This window comes from Musca autumnalis, unplaced genomic scaffold (genome assembly GCF_047663935.1).
Source record: "Musca autumnalis isolate F117 unplaced genomic scaffold, ASM4766393v1 scaffold_2, whole genome shotgun sequence".
NCBI lineage: Eukaryota > Metazoa > Arthropoda > Insecta > Diptera > Muscidae > Musca > Musca autumnalis.
The window spans coordinates 122,621,518-122,636,470 of record NW_027411755.1 but is presented as its reverse complement, the minus strand read 5'-3'; the positions used below and the strand labels follow the sequence as shown (position 1 = coordinate 122,636,470).

The following is a 14,953-nucleotide window of genomic DNA, read 5'->3' as shown; positions in this document are numbered from 1 at the left end:
CCATACTTCCTGAGCAAATAGCCTGAAAGGTGCAAAAAAAACCATGTGACACCGTGTGTAGTTGTTGGAATGCAAGATATCTCCCCAATGGATATGCCGATTTGGTTCAAAATTTCGCCTTTGTAATATTTTGTCCAAACTTAGTTTAAGTTCGAAGATAAGCCATATCGGTGTCGGTACCTTAAGGTACATCCCCCCAAAAGTTCAAAAAGATTCGGAAAAGTTATGCTCACGATAACTCTTGAAGGGAGTGACCGATTTGGTCCATACTTTACACATACTAATATATCTACCAGATATAGATCAGGTTCAAATATGGACAATATTTGTCCACTTCTTCGGGTACTTCCCACACTAAACTTAGATAAGTTCACTTTAAGACCTGCTCTCGAATCACTTTGATTTTTGTTGAAGCAACTTGCATTCGCTGGCTCCATTACGACGATAAATCAGGGGCAAGTCCATACTTCTAGAGAAAACAGCCCCAAAGGTGTAAAAACCTCTATGGCACCATATATTGTGGCTGGAGAGCACGATAAATCTCGAACTGATCAACCGATTTAGTTCAAAATGTGGCCTTCGTCATATTTTGTCCAAACTTAGTTTCGGTTCGAAGATTGGCAATTCTGGTCCTCATATTTTGGTACTTCCCCTTACATGTGAAACATGTCACCAAAAAAAAGTATGCTTAATATCTCTTGGACTGGGCAAACTTTGGATCTCCAAATATTTTGTTCAAAATTTAGTTTAACTTTAGTTTAACCTCCCCCAGAAAAGTTCAACATTTGTGTCTGAGAGCAGTTTAGGGTTTGTTTGAAGATTCTCTGGAAATGTATACCGGTGCGATATTATGTTTACCGTGAACAAGCCCATGCTTCCTGGCATGCGGGTCTAAAAGTTATAAGATGACCCACTGAAATGACTATCGAAAAAATATTACTCCCAAAATAAGATGCACTTTCATAATGGACTATGTCGATCAATTCCTTCATGTACCTCCTCCCCAACACTTTTGGCATAAAACCTAATCCATATTTTTGTCAGCAAGATCTAATGTCCAAAAAAGGGCCACAAAATTTGGGGAAAAGGGTTTTGGTTTTGTAGCCGGTTTTCGATCTGTCCGTAGATGAAAGTTTTAATTCACATAGGCTGAGGGTATAGCTGTGTCGGCAAAGCCGACTGATATCTTTTTACTTGTCTATATTGAAATTATGTTTAACGGTCGATATTATGAGGTACCTCATAAAACACTTCATTTTTAAGAAATTCAGTCATATTATATAGAATATTTCAACAGTTCGCGAAATCTGATTCATCAATTGTAAAACTTTTTTTGGTTTTTACAATATACCCAGTAAAAATCCTCCTTAAATAATGCGGTTTTTTATAGTACTCATTGGTAGTCTTAACTACTTACAAAACCCACTACTAACCCATTATTTTAGCAAGGGCATGTCGCACTGAATAACTAGTTATTCAACGACCAATAGAAGTTGAACAAGTAAAAAAGTGTCAGTCGGCTTTGCCGACAGATATATACCCTCAGCCAATGTGAAGTGAAACTTTCACCTACGGACAGATCGAATGTATTTAAGGTCTCTTCAGAATTTTGTGGCCCTTTTTGGACATTTGAACTTGCCGACAAAAATCTGGATGAGGAATTAACTGCACTAAGACACAAATGTTGAACTTTTGTGGGTGAGGTACCCTTAGGGAGGACCGATATGGGCCATTTTAGAAGTTAAACTAAATTTTGAAAAAAATATAAGGAGATCCAAAGTTTGGACCAAATTGGTTGCGCCATTCAAGTGATATCGTCATAGCATTTTAGTGGCATTTTTTTAAATATTGAGGAGAAGTACCGTAAGTTGTGGACCGGTATTGCCCCATGAAACTAAGTTTGGATGTAATATGACGAAGATCCAATGTTGGACCAAATCGGTTGAACAGTTCGAGAGTTATCGTGCTTTACGACCGCCACGTATAGTGACATAGGGGTTTTTTACACCTTTCGGGCGGTTTTGCCAAGAAATATGGACTTTTACCCCTGAAAATACTTTTACCGTCGTAATGGAGGTAGCGAATGCACATCGCTTCAACAAAAATCAAAGTGATTCGAGAGCTGGTCTTAATATGAACTTATTCGAAATTTTGTGTTAGAGGTACCAGAAGGAGTAGACAAATATAGTCCATCTTCGAACCTGATCTATATGTGGTAGATATATTAGGATGTGCAAAGTATGGATTACATCGGTCACTCCAATCAAGAGTTATCGTGCGCACAATTTCTCCGAACATTTTTGAACTTTTGTGGGGGGAGGTACCTGAAGGAGTGGACCGATATGGCATATCTTCGAATTTAAACTATGTTTGGACAAAAAATTACGAAGGCCAAATGTTGGACCGAATCGGCAGATCTCTTCGAGAATTGTCTTGCGCTTCAACCACTACACACGGTGTCATAGGGGCTTTTTGCATCTTTCAGGCTATTTTCTCGGGAAGTATGGACTTGCCCCTTATGAAATTTGTACAGTGAAATTTGGGCAGTGAATACAAGTTGTTGCAACAAAAGTCGAAGCGATTCGAGAGCAGGTCCTATTCCGAACTTATCCGAAATTTTGTGTGGGAGGTACCCGAAGGCGTGGACCGATTGAGTCCATATTGGAACCTCATTTAAGTTTGGTAGAAATTTCACGATGTGCAAACTTTGGACCAAATCGCTTACTCCCTTCATGAGTTATCATGCGCACAAATTTTCCGAACATTTTCGAACTTTTGTGGGGGAGGTACCGGAAGGAGTTAACCGATATAACCCATCTTCGAACTTAAACTAAGTTTGGACAAAATATTGCGAAAATCAAATTTTGGACCAATTCGGTTCATCCGTTCGAGAGTTATCATGCGCACCAGCCAGACAGACAGACGGACGGACATTGCTAAATCGACTCCAAATTGTCTGAAGCACATTTCGTCCAAACATACTTGGGGTCTAAAACCATTATTTCGAATAGGCACATTTTGCCCGTATGCATAAGTGCTGAGGGTATACAAATAAGCCAAAAAACATATGTTTTATTGTTAGAACATTTGAGGTGAAATTTGTTTTCAATTTCAACACACCTCATATTGTCATTTTATTTTATTTCACTGTCTGCTGGATTTGATCATGCGAACTTCTGATTTGTAGCCGAAAATATTACACACTAGGCCAAGCGGGTTGTTTTAACGCTTACATGTGCTAACATGTGCGCCACCAACTGTTCTTTGTTTTTCTACATACATACATATATGTATAGTTTTTTGCGAGTAAGTTTTCTGTCTTCTGGAACACAAAATGCCAATTAACAACCAATTCGGTAGGAAAATGTGATTAAAATGTGACAAAAATCTTAAATTGGATGGTACCCTTACATGGGGCCTTTTTCAAAACGTAGACGTATGCTGTTTGCGTTTTTTTGCACCCCTGGCTAAAACTTTCAAAATATCGAAAATCCGTGAGTGCCGCTCTATGGGGCTATATAAAGACCTATACCGACATATTTCTGGTGGAAAGTTTTATACCCCCAACGAAGATTAAATGCGGGATGTTGAGGCCACAACATTCAAAATACCGAAAATCGGGAATTACCGTTCTTTGGGGACTATATGAAGACGTTGACCTATACAGACAAAAATTCGGAAGATGCCATTCTGTGGGGACTATATGAAGACGTTGACTTATACCGGAATATTTTCGTTGAGAAGATGTTTACCCCCAACGAAGACTAAATACCAAATTTCAGCTATTTCAAAATACCAGCCGCAGCCTTCAAAGTATCGAAAATCGGGAGGTTCCGTTCTATGGGGAAACGGAACTTTACCGAAAAAAATGAGGCAAAATTCTTTAAAATACCGAAAATCAGGAATTGCCGTTCTATGGGGGCTATATGGCCCCAACGAAGACTAAATAACAAATTTCAGCCATGTTGGGATGATATTGAGGCCACAACCTTCAAAATACCGAAAATCGGGAGGTATCGTTTTATGGGGCCTATATCAAAACGTGGACCGATATCGCCCATTTTCAATACCAATCATCCTAGGAGTAATATCCAGTAAGGTTAGGTTAGGTTAGGTTAGGTTTAGGATGCGCAGCTGCCGTGCTGGCAGCCACTCCACTCGGAGACCTTGAGGTCCATTGTGATCATCCTGACTATTGAAGTATATGTGTTGTGTGTGATGATGTTGTTGTGATATGATGTGGGTTTAAGTCGGCTATTGATGAAGTGATTATAGATACGGCTATATGGTGAAGTGTGAATGTAGATGGTGATGATGTGAAGTGGAAGTGTGATATGTTGTGTGTAATGGATGAGGTTGTATGATGTTACGTGTGGTGATGATGGTGTACAGGAGTCATGAGCTGTGATGTATGTTCTGAATGTTGTCCTTTGTCTGCATATGATGATACAAGGCTATTGATGATGATGAAGTGTGCGGTTGTGGATTTTATGGATAGATGATGGATAGTGTTGAAAAGAAGATTCACAGTAGATGTGTAGCGGAAAGTGTGATGTGTTTCTTTCTATGTGCGGGCATGTATTATGTTGCGTAACTACAGATTGTGGTGATGTGTGACTGATGGGTATATGGTGATTTGTGCATACGGTATACGGTGGTGCGTGAGTGCTGATGGTGTAGTGTGTTTTTTGCTATGGGCGATGCTGTACGATGTTACGAGACTGCAGATTGTATTCTGAATGGTGCTGTGGGCCTGCAGATGATGATGATGATGATGATATGGTGAGCTAAGTGGAAGGAGAATGTGGATTAGGTTGGAAAGATGGAAAGGAGGGAAGGAGAAAGTGATAAGACAAAAGAGACAAGAATAAGAAGGATGAGTAATTGTGAAGGAGAGTAGCAGATTGTTTTAAGAAGAAAGAGATTATTTTTCTATACTATGCTAAGCCTGTTCTGACCCGCCCCAGAGCCACTTTAGACTCTTGCAGTAAACCACCAGGATAGTAGGGTCAATAGAGGAGAAGTAAGACAGAGAGTCAATCACGTGTACACCAAATAGTCTATGCCTTTTGATCATCAGTCTAGGACATCTACATAAAAGGTGCTCCATTGTCTCAGTTTCCTCCTCATCCTCACATAGCCTACAGTACTCAATGTTGTTATCATCCTACTTACAAGTCAAAGATCTTATTCTACAGTGGCCGGTTATGACCCCTGTAGCGATTCTGATTCCCGACTTGCAAAGTGAGAGAAGGGACGCAGTTCTACGCCCTGAGATTGCCGGCCAGATTGACTTCGACACCTTGCAACCAGGTGCGTCTTGCCAAATTCTTACGGTTTTCTCTGCATAGAGCTGGCAGAGTTTGCCGAGGAAATAGCAGAGCGGTGGCTTGACATAGTCCTCTACCATAAGGTCAGAGGACTGGGAGCCTCGCCTTGCTAATTCATCAACAATCTCATTCCCTTCAACATTGCAGTGCCCTGGAACCCAACAAAGGTTGACGCTTAAATTGCAAGTTTTTAAGGTGGACCTACATTTTTGAACGATCTTAGATTTAATAGTGTAGGATCCTAACGCCTTAAGGGCAGCCTGACTATCTACATAGACTGTAACTGTCCTGCCTGCGTTGTCCGTCATTCCTGCTACTAATTCTAAGGCCTTCAATACTGCGAAGACTTCAGCCTGGAAAACACTGCAATTTGCATTAAGCTTGAACGAGCGTTTAATGTTTAGCTCTTCGCAGTACACCCCCGCTCCAGTACCTACATCCATCTTCGAACCATCAGTAAAGATGGAAAGGCTATCGGGTAGTGGTCTGCCATGCTCCCATTCACTTCTATCAGGGATAATCACCTTCGCTACATCGAAATCCAGTGAAGGCGAAATGTAATCGGTTACACTCCCCCCAACCCTTAGTCCGATCTGACTGCTTAGCTGTTGTAAAATGCTAGCATGTCCAGACCCTGAAGAGCGCCACTGGTTAAGCTCCTTGAGCCTCAAGGCACTACGGGATGCTTGGTACTGAACAAGAATATCCAGAGGCTGGATGTTCAGCACTGCATTCAGTGCTGCCTGAGGGTGCTCTTCACTGCTCCTGTAATTAGAATTGAAGCAGATCTTTGCACAGTAGTTAACCTAGACAAGTTTGGCTTGCTGTTCAGGGCCTGCCACCAAACAAGACATCCATAGGTCAAAATTGGGCAGACCACTGTCATAAACAACCAGTGAATCACATGCGGTCTCAAACCCCAACTTTTACCTATGGAGTTCTTACAGGAGTAGAGTGCAACTAGACCCCTCTTAGTGCGCTCCTCTGTGTTCCTTTTCCATCTGAGACGATGGTCAAGAATCACTCCCAGGTACTTCGCTTCCTTAGAGAGATTTAGCCGTACTCCATCCAGCGTTGGTGGTACGAACTCGGCGGTTTTCCTTTTTCGGGTAAAGAGCACCAGCTCTGTCTTAGCCGGATTCACACCAAGGCCATTGATGTGCGCCCAGCGTGAGAGTTTGGTAAGTGCTCCCTGCATTAGATCAGACAATGTAGACAAAAATTTCCCACTAATGAGGATGACTACATCATCCGCATAAGCAACTACCTTAGTTCCTAGTTTGTCGAAATCAGTGAGTATCCCATTTATCACCAGTAGCCAGAGTAAGGGAGACAGAACTCCCCCCTGAGGAGTGCCTCTGGTAACAGATCTCCTGATGGAGCTCTCCCCAATATTAGAATTGATTAGCCTGCTTCTAAGCATGCTATCGATCCAGTTTATTAGGATAGAGGGGACACCCAATGATTCTAGAGAAGAATGAATGGATTCGAGTTTCACATTATTAAAGGCGCCCTCTATATCCAGAAAGGCTGCCAGAGTGAAATTCGAATCATTCAGATTTTTCTCTATGTACCCTACGACACTATGTAGCGCTGTTTCTGTCGATTTCCCTTTAATATAAGCATGCTGTGAGTTGCTTATAAGGTCTTGGCCTATGAAAGTTCTTATTTCTAAATCCAATAACCTTTCTAAAGTCTTCAAAAGGAAGGAGGAGAGACTAATCGGCCTGTAGTCCTTCGGCAACGAGTGACTTGGTTTCCCAGCTTTGGGAATATAGGTCACTGTTACCTCCTTCCACAGTGCCGGAATGTGCGATAGTCGTAGACATGCCCTAAAAATCTTCTGAAGAATGATTATCAAGACGGCAGGTGCGTTTTGGAGCATCGCTGGGATAATACCATCCGGTCCCGAAGACTTGTAGGGCTGAAAAGTGCTAATCGCCCATGAGATTCTGTGATAGCTTACTATCCTGTCGACAAGTGCCAACTCCTCTGAGGTGTGGGTCCTCCTCGTGTTCACACCGGGTTTACTCGAGCAGGCATCCTCGCTCCCAGGGAAGTGGGTTCCTGTTAGCAGGTCTAGAGTCTCTAGAGCGGAGTTAGTCCAGGTACCGTCATTCCGCTTGATGCTCCCAATGGGCTTAGGATCCTTTGAGATCACCTTACGGAATCTAGCTGCTGCATTAACCCCCTCTATAGACTCACTAAAGCTAATCCACGAATTTATCTTAGCCTTCCTGATTTCACTTTTATACCTATTGAAGCACTCTCTATAGAGATCCCAATCGGCATCAACTTTAGTGTTATTAGCTTTATTATAAGCTTTCCGGCTATTCTTCCTAAGTTTGGCTAACTCTTCGTTCCACCAAACTGGTTGAGTTCTCCTACCAGGATAAGATAATGGGCAAGACTTCTCATAGCAGCCCTTGAGGACACGTGTAAGATCTACAACTTGGCCATCTAATTCCTCCGTTGTGCGTGGTTCAGAGAACTCGCACAACCACGAGGAAACAAGGGAGTTGTAGTATTCCCAGTTTGTCCTCCTTGGGTTGCGATGAGGCGGTTGCCGTTTACACTCATAGCAGACTCGAAAGTGTATCGCCCTGTGGTCCGAAAAGGAGCACTCTTCCGATACTCTCCAGTCTACTATGGATGTATCTTCCATATTTGTAAGGGTTAAGTCAATGACTTCCTCCCTTACCCTATTATGGAAGGTGGCAGTATTACCCCTATTACATACTCGCAGATTATTAGCTAAAATAAAATCGAATATGGACTCACCTCTCGCATTGGTGTTACTGCTTCCCCAGTGGAAATGATGAGCATTCGCATCACAGCCCATCACTAACCTGCAAATGCCCGTAGTCTCCTCCACCAGTCTGCGCACCAATCCGTTTGGTGGGTCGGGTGCATCATACGGCATGTAGACCGAGGCTAGTACCAAAGCCCTACCGGTATCTTCGTCTAGCCTCACTACAGTCGTATCTCCATCGCTGTAATTGTAGAGTTGAATAAGATTAAGACTTTTCTTGGCTACAATACAGGTTCTTACCTTCTCACCATTATTGGCGAAGAATAGTGAGAAGCGCTTATCGTTTAGTCCAGAAACCCTATTTTTGTATAAATAGGGTTCCTGGACCAAAGCGATATCTATATCAGAAACTGTGAGGGAGAGGAGGAGTTCAGCAGCCGCAGCCTTGCAATAATGCAGATTAATCTGCACCACTCTCAGGCCATGCTGCTGAACAACCTCACTGCGACTTCGGGATCCGGAACCGGAGTCCACCAGAACCGAAGTACAGCACTCCCCCACAGTTTCTGATGTAGTTAGCACTCTCACTATCTATGGTGAATCTCATCACCATGCCTTCTCCTTCTCTGAAGAAGTTCAGCAACCTCCAATCGTCGATGAAGAGACCTCTATTCTGCTTTCTGATCATCTTCATGACCTCCTCCACGTCAGAGTCTGGAGGGGGGACCCATGTTGTGGCTACGATCCTTCGAGGTATCTCTTCCACAGGAACCGCGGCCAGCCTGCAGCCCTCCCAGAGCTCACCAGCGCCCTCGATCGTCTGGATGAGAAAGTCCTTAGATTCCTCGTCCTGACAATAGAGGACTTTGATGCCCCTATGAGCGACTGCCCGGCCAAAGCCGGTCTTCCTGGCGTCTACCTCGTCGGACGTTATGATCTTCCTAAGAAGACGTTCCACCTCTATCCAGTGTGAGTCGCTGATCCTCCCATCCAGATCAGCTCTATCAATAATCGCTACCCGAAGATCATCCGGAGCGACCATCACCTCGGAGCCCGCTGACACCGATGGTCGTTCAACAGTAGGTTGAGAAGGTTTCAGCCCTTGGTCGGCTTGGTCGGCCTTCCCCGGTTGAGCCTTCTCTACCTTCTTTTGACCGGCCACCTTTGCGAAGGACTCCACCTGGTTGTTCGACTGATGCTCCACCACCCATCTTCGCCGTGTCAGCCCTGTGCCACGCTCCATCTTTCCTTCCTCCAGAAGAATGAGATCTGACAGTTGCAGACGATTTTGCAATGGTCTGTTGACCAGACCTTTGCACAATCGCCGCCGCTGCTCGCTCTCCACCCTTCTTATCCCCTGCAGGTCCAGCCGCAGCCACCGACGAAGCAGTCGCTATAGGCGGTACCTTTAGCGGCTGCTTAGCTTGAGGCTGCGTCTTTTCCTGCGCCAACTTCGAAACGCCAGGATTCACACCAGTGATTCCCGAGCGGATCGTCGTGGTAGGGGACGACGAGGTCGAGCTGCTTGGTCCTACCGCAGTCAAAGATGACCGCAAAGGACTCGAGCAACTCGACGCCATCGGTTTAGTCGAGGTCCCTGTGAAAGATGCTCTTTTCACAGCCGCTGAGCTGGAAACAGCATCCTTCGCAGGGGTTGGGATTCGGTCGATTGGGAGGAAGAGTTTCTCAATGTGAGGATATTTCCTTTCGAAACGCCTCACAAATTGAATCTTCAACCCAATCTCCCTGAATTCCGCCTGAGTTACCTCAGTTGGATTTCTGCCGATAAATTTCGTGCAGTAGAACACGGCTCTCCGATAATTATATTTATCCTTCCTTAGCCTGGCCCTTTTTGACTTGGTTGAAGGGGAAAGGGGGGGAGGCCGTCGTCGTTTCCTCCTCCGTAACCTCCTCAACCAAAGCATCTTGCCTGCATAAGGAAGGTTTGTCGGAATTGACCGACACATCATCCCCTGCGGGAGCAGGATCCCCAACCGCAAGGTTTGAGCTCTCCAAGGCACATGGGAGAACTTCTTTGGACGATTGAGACGGGATAATTGTGATATCCATCTCATCGTCCTCCCAGCTCTCCCAGTCCCATGGAGGGGGGCTCTCCTGGCTGAGTCGGAGGGTCTCGCTATCCTTTAGGAGATCGAGCAACTCCCTGCTCTGCTGGTTAATGGCGTCACTTACTGCGTCAAGTGTCTTATTGTCGTCCCCGCCCAGGGATTGGGTCGTACTAGCACGAGGTGCATCATTGTCCGGGTTATTTGCATTGGTCGATACCGAGGGTGAATTAGAATTGGGGGGTTTAAAGTTTTTAAAATTGATGTCCATGAGAAAAAGGAGTAAATGGGGGAGATGAGGACGATCATGGCATAGCCCTCCACTACCATGACTAGAGCTGAACTACTCGCTGAGGTGCCCAGGTATCAGCGAGGCTCCGTTCTAATACAGTTGGTACCCTAACTGCAAACCTTTGGAACACCGATGAGCACGAGGTCGCATAACACCCCGGTGTTAGGGGATCTCACCATTATTTTGGTAGGAGATCGCTACCAAATATGTGTCACTCAGTCCAGAGATGCACTATGAATTTCTAGTGCATCGTGTTGGTGCGTGACAGAGAGTGGATAACCTTTGGTCAGTCACAACCTCCCAGTTCAACACTACAAGAAGTTAAATGAGAGTGTTGTGACGTCTAGCCCCCGCATCGCGCCAAGATTGTTATCCCCGGCGGGGGGATCCAGGCTCTTTTTAAACTTTCGTCGTTGAAGCCCTGACCACCACACTCTTTTCTTTGTTAGTTTTGCGCCCATCTTTATTTGGGGTTTCCACAACGGTGGTGTTTACTTTCCCGTTGCTATCGGATTCGGAGTCAGCATCGCTCCTAGTGGTTCAAGTTTAATCTCTCCCTAAACTTCGTTGTCTATTCCTCCCTTTTTCCTTTAAGGTGTGTGCTTGTAACAGTACCTTCGACCATAGATGCCCAGGCCCCTACATCTGTGTGGGATGTTTGCTCACGATCGCTTGATGACAACGAAGTGTAACTGGGTTATTTAGGCCCTGCACCGTAACGTTCTTTCCATTTTTTAACCCTCCACCATAGTATGAAGGGTATATTAAGTTTGTTTTTCTGTTTGTAACACATCGCACTAATCATTTGCGACCATATAAAGTATATATAGTCTTAATTAGGATATAATTCTAAGGCGATCGAGCCATATCCGTCGGTCCGTCTGTTGTAATCACTCTAGCGTTTGCAATAATAGAGCTAAAGCGCTATATTTTTGCACCTGAGCGTATTTTTTCAATAGGCAAGTCTGGTTCAAAGAGGGACTATATCGGACCACTTTTTGGTATAGACCCCCCCCCCCCCCCCGATTTTCGGTATTGTGTGAATTCTGCCTTTATTTTTGACCGAACTACCTATAATTTCACGATTGGGGTTCCCAGTGGTCCCAAAATATCTCCACTAAAAACCGTCAACATAGGTCCATGTTTTGGTATAGCCGCCATATAACTGTGCCTTCCGATTTTTGGTATTTTGATGATTTTAGCTAAAATTTTTCACCGAACTACATGTAATTTGACAGTTGAGGTTCATAGTGATCACAAAACGTGCCCACTAAAAACTCTCAACATCGGTCCATGTTCTGGTATAGCCCCCATATAGCGGTACCTCCCGATTTTCGGTAGTTTGAGGATTTTAACTACATTTTTTGACCGAACTACCTATAATTTCAGGTTTGGGGTTCACTGTAGTCACATAATATCTCCACTAAAAACCGTCAACATAGGTCCATGTTTTGGTGTAGCCGCCATATAACTGTGCCTTCCGATTCTTCTTATTTTGATGATTTTAGCTCAAATTTTTCACCAAACTACATGTAATTTGACAGTTCTTCTCTACAATTTTAAGACACGCCGTTCGGACTCGTCGATAAGCAGTAGGTCCCACATCATTGATATGAGAGAAGTCTCCCTTGTCCCATCTGGGATGTTGTGGAACAATTATATATATATATATATATATATATATATATATATATATAAGAGCAAAGTAGTATCAGCTCGTGTACCTTTTAGGTGAAATGATAAACACACTCGGACTGTTTGCTTAAGGATTGCAGTGGCTTATGTAAGTTGTGGTATTACAATACAGTTTGATGTCCGCATTTCTTATCCGTCTCATATTGCAAAGTTGCAAATTTAGAACATGCGGATGCTGAGGATATATAACAGAGAAATTGAATGATCAAATACTAACTGTTGCTCTTCTCAAACCAATTACATCATTAACAGCATAAAGTAGTTAAAAGACGCCTGACTGAAATTGTGTTTCTTATTTTTTGTTCACAGAAAATTCTCAACAAGATTCCTATGATGGAAGGATTTTTGGCAATGAAAATATTACAAATTTATCCGATCATTCTTTTAGAAGTCATAAAAGCGAAGAACAACCTCATAATATGGATGACGTTTCTGATAAGATTTCAAACAAAAGCGTTCGTTTGAAAGCTGGAAATCACATTGAAAACTTACCACAGACCGAACGAAACAATACGTATGAAATCGATAACAAAGATGAAAAACTTATTGAAAATGAATCGCCACTCAGCGGATTAGACAATGTGAGCAGAGCAGATACAATTCGAAATGAAGAAACGCCCAAAGAACTTCCCTTGGAATATGTAAAGTATTACAACTACAACAAACGGCTGGACAATTTAGAACATGAACTTAAAAATATGCGTCACGACCTCCGAAAATTGAATGAAAAACTTTTGCCACAGAATAAATGGTCAAAACTACAGGAGTTTGGTGAAAAACTCAAAAGCTTACATGCATTGCTGGAAGCTTTAAAGAACTCTTCAAAAACAAGTGAGGCAAATCAAAATATTGCGAACACACCTCTTGATTATGGAGAACATAATGAACCTCATTCACAACAATGCCAAAGATTCTCTGCGGAAATTAATCGTCATCCAACATTGTTGGAAAAATATTTATTAACATTAAAAGATTTCCGCACTGATGCTGAATTGAGAAGGCAACGATTAGAGAAACGATGGCAGGAAAAACTTTTACAAAAGCAACAGCAACAACAAACAGATAACTTTGATACTGGCAATAAATTACCAAGGAAATTAAGTGATATCCAAATTAATCAATTTGTTGAAAATGTTGTTCGAAAAGTTGTTGAAGTACCACTCAGGCATATAGAGGAGAAATATGCGAGGACACAACATAAAGATGGGGAAAATGATAATGAAGTCGATGGAATTGAGAAAACAGTTGTGGGGAATGATGAACAAGATGCAGTAACACGAAGTTCTTTAAATGGAATTCAAGAAAGTACTTTCCCGCAACAAGATAACACTAGCAGATCTGTAGATAATGAATCTAAAAGTGAAACATTGAATAAAGCGTTAGGTGAAGATAAAATCCAATCTCCAAATTATCACAATGTACCTATAATATATTCCAATCTTTCCGAAACAATTGATATTTTTAAGGAAAATCTTAAGCCTCATTTAACATTGGCTCTTACAATTTCCTTGGATTCCAATGATCTTTATGGCATTAACATTTCAAATGCTCACAACGGTGAAACTCTTACCTTCCTCTATGCCAGCAAAGAAGCTATTGAAGAAGCCCATCAGGAAAAGATTTTCACCAAATATTTAACATTTTTTCTTGTGAATGGAGAAAATTCATTGAATGGTTTTAATATTTTGTTTGGGCATCTTTTTGAAATTGTTCAATAAAATTTATCTGGCTTAATTAAATTCTGTAGCTCTCCACTAAAGATGTAAATATAAAGCTTATGTTCTCTTCAGAATTTGAACTAATTAGTTGAAATAAAATCTCGCATTTAAATGTAAATCCAATTTCAATGGACCACTTTGTTCTGCTGATATGCTGTGTAATGGATATGCCAGTCAATTTGAAATACCATCCATAACAGTAAATGTTAAAATACCGAAATGCCAACATTTCCAAACACACAATAATAAAAATGTGAATTCCGTATCGAGGACTTTATTTGAAAAATGTTTAATGGTAATGTAAAACATTTACAATATGACTGTCGATATTGATGGGCAGATGCATATGAAATTAACATGTTTGGCCATTGGATGCCCTGCATTATCGACATAGAGAGCCTAGTACGAAAGCACTATTGAGACAATTTCACGGCAGTGGTGGAGCAGCATATATTGGTATGCGTGCTCCGGATTCGTTTTTCAGTGCAGGGACGAAGGAAAGCCCTGGACCAATATATTTGTGTTCAGGTTGTCACATCCGCATCTATCAAAGTTCGGTGAGATGCAATAGATGTCGGGGTGGGTGCATCTAAGGGATGGTTCTGGACTTGTCCATGCGAGGGACTACGACAGGAACTAAATTGTTGCGTGAACACAGCCCCAGTGAATCGTCGATATCAGAACACACGACTCCCCCGCAGGCACTCCAACAGCAGCCGCACATGCAGCACTTAACACCAATCGTTGTTGTTTCAACCCCGGTAAATTCGTCCTTTTTACAATTTAATTGCAATGGGCTCCGAGTTAAGAATGAAGAAATAGTGGATTTCATGAGTCGGAATAATATCATGGCCGCAGCGGTACAAGAAACCAAGCTCAACAACAATTGCAACTTACAAGATGGTTACTACATACTGAGAAAAGATCGAACCAGAAGCGGAGAAGCTTTCATATTGCACCAGACTGTTCAATACAGACGGATCTTGTTTGAGCCTGGCTCAATGACCAGTACATGGAATAAATAGCTGTACTCCAGGTTATACGCCCAACATTTGCCCGCTTTTGGAAGATCATAACCGTCTGGTCTTGCTCATCATGAG

The 14,953-nt window shown here is 42.7% G+C and overlaps 1 protein-coding gene across 2 annotated transcripts in view; it reads left to right on the top strand.

The window, feature by feature from the left end:
* LOC141393065 (uncharacterized) overlaps positions 1-13,976 on the top strand; it is a 78,566-nt gene extending 64,590 nt beyond the window's left edge. Inside the window, exons 5-6 of one of the 2 annotated variants that reach the window (XM_073966018.1) lie at positions 12,445-13,518; positions 13,614-13,672. In XM_073966018.1, the coding sequence (XP_073822119.1) occupies positions 12,445-13,518; positions 13,614-13,657 (1,118 nt within the window). In that variant the 3' untranslated portion in view covers positions 13,658-13,672. Of the gene's footprint in view, positions 1-12,444 lie in introns of both variants that reach the window. The other variant, XM_073966017.1, reaches the window with a different exon arrangement.
* Positions 13,977-14,953: the final 977 nt, after the last annotated feature.